At 40.1% G+C, this 8180-nt stretch overlaps 1 protein-coding gene across 2 annotated transcripts; it reads right to left on the bottom strand.

Moving 5' to 3' along the window:
- Positions 1-176: 176 nt before the first annotated feature.
- Positions 177-7877, bottom strand: ccdc62 (coiled-coil domain containing 62). Of its 2 annotated transcripts, XM_073478116.1 has the most exons (13): positions 7340-7877; positions 7186-7226; positions 6952-7095; positions 5700-5892; positions 5416-5582; positions 5057-5158; positions 4792-4963; positions 4076-4177; positions 3376-3464; positions 2343-2443; positions 1553-1691; positions 898-1077; positions 177-753 (listed from the first exon to the last, which is right to left on the bottom strand). In XM_073478116.1, the coding sequence occupies exons 1-13, from the start codon at positions 7398-7400 to the stop codon at positions 694-696; spliced, it is 1551 nt and encodes a 516-aa protein (XP_073334217.1). In that variant the 5' UTR covers positions 7401-7877; the 3' UTR covers positions 177-693. The 2 variants fall into 2 exon arrangements, with proteins under 2 accessions (XP_073334217.1, XP_073334218.1); XM_073478117.1 differs by lacking the exon at positions 177-753 and having other exon boundaries at positions 934-1103.
- Between the last annotated feature and the right edge of the window lie 303 nt (positions 7878-8180).

Genomic DNA, 8180 nt, shown 5'->3' with positions numbered 1-8180 from the left:
GATTCCTCCTTCAGTTTAATCTCTTCAGATCAATTCATCACTGTCTTCCTGAAGGAAACAAGGCACTTTCTCTTGTGCGTAAAAGCTCTCCAACTGCGTAAAGACGCACGCTGGGAGAAACTCGCCAAATCAGCGAGGACGATTATTTAAAGAAATGCGAGCATCAAGCAATAAAATAAGGGTTGGATATAAATAGTTTATATCAAATGCAGTGACAAGATCACAAAGACACAAATTATAAGTAAAAACTATACACAGCGAACGACATTTCCTCTGAGTCACCTGGTGAATCTGTAGGCAGTGAAACTGGAAAGACAATACAAGGACACACCACTCAACAGCCCTGTAGGACTGGTTTCACATCTCACCTACTCCACACAATGCAGCCTTTAAAAATCTTACACAGGGTTTAAAAAAGACACACACAATGTATGTTTATCCACCAAATAATATGCATATGTAGAAATCACACAACAAATTAAAAACAAGATTAAGGGTATAAAAAGTTAAAATTCACAACAGTGTGTATTTTTATCACTTCATTGTTTTCCTGAGAGACGGCAGAGTTCAACCTTTTACTTTATGTTTGTGGACAGGTTCTGTTTCTGTTGTAATACTGATTTAAAAAACAAACTTTGGTAAATACTGAAGTTTCCAGGAAGAAAAAAAACAGAATCTGTGCTTCAGCCAAAGTCAGGCCGTCCACATGTCTGGCTGGTGTCGCGGGCAGGCTTTGGGTGGAGTTTCACTGGCCTGTTGGAGAGAAAAAAAGAAGCTGTTACATCTCAACACACCCAAACTACTTCATCTGAACATTTCACACCCCTGACGCCACCACACCCCGTGAATACAAATGGAGACAGAGGAGGAAAGAGGCTCTGAATCATGAAACTCCACCTTGTATGTCGGGGTAGCTGGGTGGTGGTGGTGGTGAGGTGTCTGGCACTTATGAGAGTGAAGGGGGTCAGTGGTCCCGGAGCTGTTGACTACAGAGCTGTGGGGTCTCGAGCCGCTGATCACCTGTCTGGACTCTTCCAACAGCTGCTGCAGAGAACAGCTGGACAGAAGATCATCACCCTGCCCGCAGGAGAAGAGAAGATCAACTGTTAAAGGAATAGTTCAACATTATAGAGATGTTTGCTTTCTTGCTGAGAGTAAGATGAGAAGATCGATACCACTCTTTTATCTTTGAACAGGAGACAGTTATCTTAGCTTAGCATAAAGATATAATGAACACGTGAAACAGTCTGACACATAACCCAGATAAAACTTGTTGCTTTAGCATTTTTGTTTAAACAAGTGTTAATAAGTGAGTTTAAAAGTTGCTGGAAGGCAGATTTTGTTTTTGGACAGAGCCAGGCTAACTGTTTCCCCTTGGTTCCAGCCTTTATGCTAAGCTAAGCTAACAGGGTGCTGGCTGTAGCTTCATACATAACGTGAAGACATGAGAACAGTGTCAATCTTCCTCTCTAACTCTCTGTAAGAAACAGAATAAAATATTTGACTACTCCTTTAAAACCAAAACAAGTTTACATGTTTATACTCATCTTACATCCATCATGTGTGCTGAGAAGACTCCCAGGTCACCGTTGACTGTGCCTTGCAGAGAATCGTGTAAAACTCTTGTGTTCTTCAGTCTGAGTGATGAAGGTGACCGGTCGTCCACACAGCCACATCTGGACTCGTCCTGACTGAGACATAAACGAGGACAACAAATCATTCAGATTTTATGTTCTGGAAAATCCTAAAGAATCAATGCTACTCATTTCTATTCTATTCAATATATGAACCAAGACAGTTTATCGTGAGGTTTGTGCAAGACTTGGGTGCACCTATTTGAAGGGGGGGTTTGGGAGTCCTACCGCAGGTCCACTGGGGACCAACTACAACCATTAGATCTGTGATGAGCTCATTTAGTTTTGATGCTCTAATCTTCTGTTAGGTGGTGCACAAACTGGCTTGGGGGCTGTGTCTGAGCCTTGTGATGTTCGTGAAAACCCTGAAAGATTATGGACTACATCACCGCATGAAATGAGTCTTATTAAGATCAGTTCTTACCAGGTGCAGCTGTAGTTAGTAGTTACACATTGTTGTATCAGTTGCAGCCATTACAGACAGATTAACATCTGTTTGATGGTGTCTAATGAGAGGATGTCTCTGTTTTTATTGTGTCTGCAGTAACCCTCCTTTCAGACTGGAGCAACAGGTTGGGAGGAACCTGTGTTGTATGATTCAACCAGCTGACAATCAGGGTTTAATGAATCTGGCTTTGGGGTTAAACAGCAACCACACATTACTCTGCACAATGTTCACTGACTGGAACATTACTCTACATTACTCACCTGCCAGGTAACCCCTGACTCGTCTTCTCTCTAAGAGTTTCACGAGCGCTTTCTAAATTCAACTGCAAGAGCTGCAGGTCGTTCCGCTGATTCTCACACACCTGGAAAAACACACACAAACAGTATTATGTGTATTTATTTATTTGCATTTCAGACAATCAGATGGAAACCATCCAACACTTAAAGTCACAGTGAGAGCATCTTTATCGTTTGTAATGTAATGTGTGGGCGAGGGATTTAAATTAAAATCCTTCAGAATGAATGGAGGGAAATGTTGTACTTTTTCTCCACTACATGTATTTGATAACTTTAGTTATTAGTTACTTTGCAGATTACATGCTGCATCAGAGCCAAAGTACAACATTTTAAAAACATTTTGTTTTGTCGGCAGGCGGATAAAAAAACAAAAAAACAAAACACTGATTCTGATAATCAGAAAAATTCAGACTTAGAGACTTAGACTTCACTTTATTGATCCCGTTGGGATGACTCCCTCAGGGAAATTGAATTCAGGCCAATAATCGGTCGACCCAGTGTATACAGTATATGTATAGATGTAAATATAATTAAAATGTACTCTTACTTGTACTTTTGGTATTTAAGTACATTCATATCAGATACTTTAAGACTTTTACTCAAGTACTATTTGTATGGGTGACTTGTATGACTTTTGGGTACTTTTTTTACAACCCTGTCTTTTTTATTTCTCTGCCTTAAAAAGTCTAAATGTGAATAAACTAATAAAATTATGATTGCTGAATTTTCATGTCACTGCTGTATGCTTTAAACAAATAATGGACATGACAGTGACCCAGAGCCACAGTGAAGGAGCTGCAGGAACACTCTGAGCTATGCTGCCAAACCAGAAAGACTCCTCTGACGTCAACAACAGTGTGAGCACAAAGAATGAGGACGGTCGTTGTCTCTCATCTGTGATCTGTTATTATTTCTAGCAATGTTGTGAAGCTAAGTGAAGGTTTCTATTGGATGTGACCTTTTTGTATCTCTCTGTGAGTTATTACATATCAGATACCTGTCGCAGGCAGCGGAGCTCTGACATGGTGCGTTCCTGTTTGGAGCGAGTCAGTTCCAACAGCTCATCTTTCCAGCTGTCCCCCTCTCCTGGTGGAAAACATCAAATGCAGCAGTTATCTCAGCAGGAACTATTTATTTTGAGCCTGGCAGTTATCTGAAACTAGTTACTGCACAGATTGAAATCAAGAAAAGAAGACTGCAGAGATAAAAACAGAATTACACTCATATCGCTGCTACTGAATCTAAAACTGGCTCCAGTTTCCCTGCGCACATCAACTACTGTATGGTAAAGTTCAGTGCTGACATTTTCAGTCTGGTAATCGATCAACATAACTGATAATCGTTTCGTTGTTTGACTCTTTCATCAATAATAAAATGGCTGACAATATTCTAAAGAATCAGGGATCACAGAGGATCAAGAAGATCAAAAGGTTCAAGTTAGATTGATGAACTAAAGCACAACATTATTAAAAACAAATATGCAGTGTGTTAAAATTCTGTGGAAAATATATATAAAATGGATTAATAAATCATATAAATAAATCCTTTTTATTATAGATTAATCTGCCGGGTTTGGGTTTTGGACCCAAAGACTCTTCTTACAACAGATAACACCAATGGTGACAATATATAATATTTCATTTTGATAAAAAAGTTTATGAACACCGACAGCCTGAGAGCTGATTATTTTAACGTACCTGATAAAGCCAGATCTCTGCGGAGCAGCTGGAGCTCCTGTTTGAGACGGATCATCTCCTCCCTCTGAGTGCTGCTCTGTGTCACCTGCTGCTGCAGCTCCTCTGCAGCCACACAGAATAACACATGTACAGCTGAAATGATCGGTCGCCTCAGGAAATAGTCAACAGATAATTAATGGACAGCTATTAATTGAATGTTTCGATCAACATTCTCAAGTTTCAGCTTGAATAGTGCAGATTTACTGAAAAAGTAAACTGAATATATTGTTAATTTTTGGGCTGTTGGTCCGAGAAGAAAAGACCACCCCGAGGTCTGGGAAATCAAATTTGGTATTTTACATGAAAAAAATGGCCAAATTAATTGATTATGAAGATAACTGTCTACCGAAAAGCAGGTAAATCTACTACTGTAATTCTGTTTCTTAACTTTAAGGCTGTGTTGTGCTTGAAACGAACACATTAGGACAAAGTGTTGTCCGCACATGGGAACAGGAACATCCTCAAAAGCGTTCATGGTGTTGCATTTGTTTGTACACACAGAAAATGAAGGAAGTAGCTGAGTAAAAAGTGCGTCTTTAGATGATGTTGGTGACAGGACGAGATGTTCAGGTCAAACTATCCCATGTTGACACTGAGATAAAGAAAATCTGCAGGGCGACTAAAGCCGGAGTTTTAAAACGATTTTAAAATGTCTTGTTATTTTTAAGGTTTTGTACCTTTAAGGTGTGTTATCTCATGCTTGGCCTCTCTGTAACGACGTTTGTTTTCCTCCAGGTCTCTCAGGAGTTTGCTTTCCCGTGAGCGACTCTCCGTTAACGATGTCTCCAGATCTCGTAGGCGCCCTGTGAGCTCCACTATGTGTCCGGAAGCCTCAGTCACATCTTTGTTCTGAAATCAGAAAATCATACACACATACAACTTAATGAGCATCCTAATCAGTATTTATGGAAGTCACAAATTAATAATAGTCGGATTGTGTACCTTGAGTTTAAGCATGGAGCTCAGTTCTTCCTCTCTGACCTGCAGAGAGCCGACCTGAGTGGACAGAGCCATGACCGTGGAGTTGAGACTCTGGTTCTTCCCCTAAGAGAGCCCACACACACACACGTTAGTGCTGCTTTAAGACTGTTTTCTACAGAGAACGAAATGTGTGAGATGAATTAATGAAGAATAATTGGGGAATAAAGATTCTCGCACTTTAAACTACCAGGAGAATAACCTGATGAATTCCATAAAGGTGAGTCTGGTTGTCAAAAACAGCAGCTTCATCCATGGTGAGCAGTCCTGGGTCTATTCCTCTGTGAGTAAAATATAAATCTGTAATAATGTTTTAACTTTACCTCAAAGTCTTCACATTTTTGACTGATGTTCTGCTGCTTCTGTTCGAGCTCACAGAGCTGCTGTCGGGTGATGCTAAGCTCCTTTTGGACCTCCTCCTCCCTGGTTTCCACCACCCACACGCGTTTAGTCAGGACTCTGATCACCTCATTACGCTTCTGCAGCTCCTCTGTGCAAACAACAGAAATAAATCACTGTCATATAGCTTTATGACTGAGAGCACTCATACATATTTTTAACAAATTCTGGACTATAGGATCAAGTTTCTGTATCTGTGTCTGTTTACCGTCTAAACGGGCACACCTGTGCTCCAGGGTGAGCACCCTCTGGCGGTCTTGTTCCCAGGCGTGAAGCTGCTTGTGATGGGAGGCAGCCATGGTGTTCAGCTCCCGGTCTCGGTCCTTCAGCTCAGCCATCAGCAGCTGGAGCTCCCTCCTCTGCTTCTGGATGGTGGAGCCACTCAGGTCATTCACAGGAAACTATTGCAAAACACAGAGAGAGACACACGTCACCAAAACATAGCCTATTTATAGTATGAGCAATAGAGCTGAGACAATTGCTTTTATCTAGCATGTAAGTGAGGATATTTTACATTAAAGGGGCCAAACTGCGTAATTTTGGTAAATAATTACTGTAAATATAAGAATCTTTTCTAGTAATTAACAGAGTTAACTCAAAATTCTGGGTAAAGTTATTTGACTCGCATTTGAATTCTGCTACTTTTTGTTCATTTTCATATTCTGGCAGTTAAATTCTTCTAACTGACTCGACTTCAGGTTTCTATTTGGAGCTTTTGCTTTGGTTTTTCCAACTTTGACGAGTTGGAAAGGAGATTCAAAACTCAAATTTTCTTACAAATAGGAGCTTAAATTAAAGTCACAATGAAGCCTCCTGTCAGTCACATGTTTGTGGGAGAAAATCTGAATTGGAAGTTAAATGATTTCTTTATCAACTGTTGATCGAAAGAGGAATTATCTGCAACAGCCGTTAGGATTTGCTGCTTTTCTGTGTCTTAAGATATAGGAAACTTTTTCTTTTCTTTTTTTTGGACTTTTGGTTACAGGGTGTTTAATGGACAGAGAAAGTCATCTGAAGATGTCACCTTGGGCTTCAGGAAATTACAATCTTTCTTTCACTGCTTTCTGACATTTAGTAATCAACTTACTAATCGATAATGTAAATAGTTGCGGCCTATTATTACAAAAACATAGTAAAACATGGCAATCACAATTTTCCAAAAGCCCAAGTTGACATATTGAAATTGCTTGTTTTTGTTCAGCCAACAATCAAAAAACCTGAAGATGTTCAGTTTACTTTGACATATGAAAAATAAGGTTATCAAGTACTTATCTTCTGTCACTGACAGTTGACATTCACAGGTGACTCTCAGGTATCAGGTAAGACAGAGCCTGTAGCCTGTTCATGAACTCAACCCCATTATAAATTCAATGTGTTGGATACTATGCACAAGTTAAAATATAAACTATGAACCTGAAGTTTCGGGGCCGGTACCTGCTTGGCCCTAAATCTGATCTCACCTCTGTGTCCTGCGGGCCGGGGGAACAGAGGGTGTCTGCAGGGATGGGAGGTGAGTTTTTGGCCCACTCTTTGGCTCTGCTGTCCATCTTGAAGCTGGTTAGCACAGATGGTCGGCCAGCATCCAGTGAAGCGTGACCATTTTTCTGAAAAGTGGCATAAATAAGGTGCTTCAGACAATATGAATGCACCGCTTTTTGCATTTATAAGTAGATTTAATGGGAAATGTCACTGACCTTTTTGACTGGGGTGCTGTGCCAGAGCTCAGCTGAAGTGTCTGAAACAAAGTTAAAGTGAAAGTTGGGTAGTTTAAACTTTCTGTTATACATTTTAAAGCAAAGCACTTTAATGAGTTTGTTGTTGCTGCAGTCAGTGATGATGTGTGTTTACCATGAGACCAGGAGAAACAGGCTCCTCCAGCTGAGGGGGACAGTCTTTGTCCTTCATCCATCACATCATAGCAGCTGGTTACTCACTAATATTACACCCAACTCTGATTCCTTCGTGTGTTTCCTCCAGTAATCCCCCTGTGTTATGTCACAGTCATTGTTTTTGTGTTGAGCTCGTTGTGGAGCATCTTTCAGGGGGCACGTCAACCAGCTAGCTTAAGTTAATAAGGCTAACGTTAACTTATCATCTCTAAAAGTAACTCTAAAGTGAACCGACAGTCAGGAAAAACGGGCTGAATAACTCGAGTGTGTATATAATTTAACAACACGCTCCAAAACTCATTTAGATATCGAGAGCTGAATATAAAAAATGTCTCTAGAAAACTTCAACTGCTAGCTAACGTTAGCTTCCAGCTAGGAGAGTTTAACTTTTTGAATGTAGGTGACCGAGGTGGGAAAACAAGGAGTCGACAATGACGTCACGTCAACGGACGTCCCGCAGTCTTTTTCTAAATCTTTTTATTGAATTTCCAAAATGATATAAATCAGAATATGATGAGTGTTTCTCTAACTTTTTGTCTACACACATGAATATCGTTTTCGGGAGCTCAAAGTTAGCCCAATTCATTTCACACTTCCGCACATCTGGACTACACCTTGAAATACTCAGCCTAGGAACGATACAGCGGACTTTGAGATTTTCAAAATAAAAGTCGAAATAACAGTGCACATAATTTAAAGAGCAATAGTGTAGATGTCTGATTTTTACTGTCATAAATCTTGAAGGTAAAATCTTAATATAACTTCAAATCACTGGAATATATTCAATCTGTGCAATCAGA

This window comes from Pagrus major, chromosome 12, assembly GCF_040436345.1.
Source record: "Pagrus major chromosome 12, Pma_NU_1.0".
NCBI classification, from domain to species: Eukaryota; Metazoa; Chordata; class Actinopteri; order Spariformes; family Sparidae; genus Pagrus; species Pagrus major.
This window is presented reverse-complemented; position numbering and strand designations above follow the sequence as displayed.

What these genes read in the sequence shown, in the direction of transcription:
- ccdc62 (XM_073478116.1), bottom strand. Translation starts at nt 7,400, where the DNA reads ATGGATGAAGGACAAAGACTGTCCCCCTCAGCTGGAGGAGCCTGTTTC. An exon ending in CCGGCCCGCAGGACACAGAG is followed by an intron (nt 5,893 to 6,951) that starts GTGAGATCAGAT and finishes GTTTTGCAATAG; the next exon opens with TTTCCTGTGAATGACCTGAG. An exon ending in AAAAATGTGAAGACTTTGAG is followed by an intron (nt 5,159 to 5,415) that starts GTAAAGTTAAAA and finishes GGGCTCTCTTAG; the next exon opens with GGGAAGAACCAGAGTCTCAA.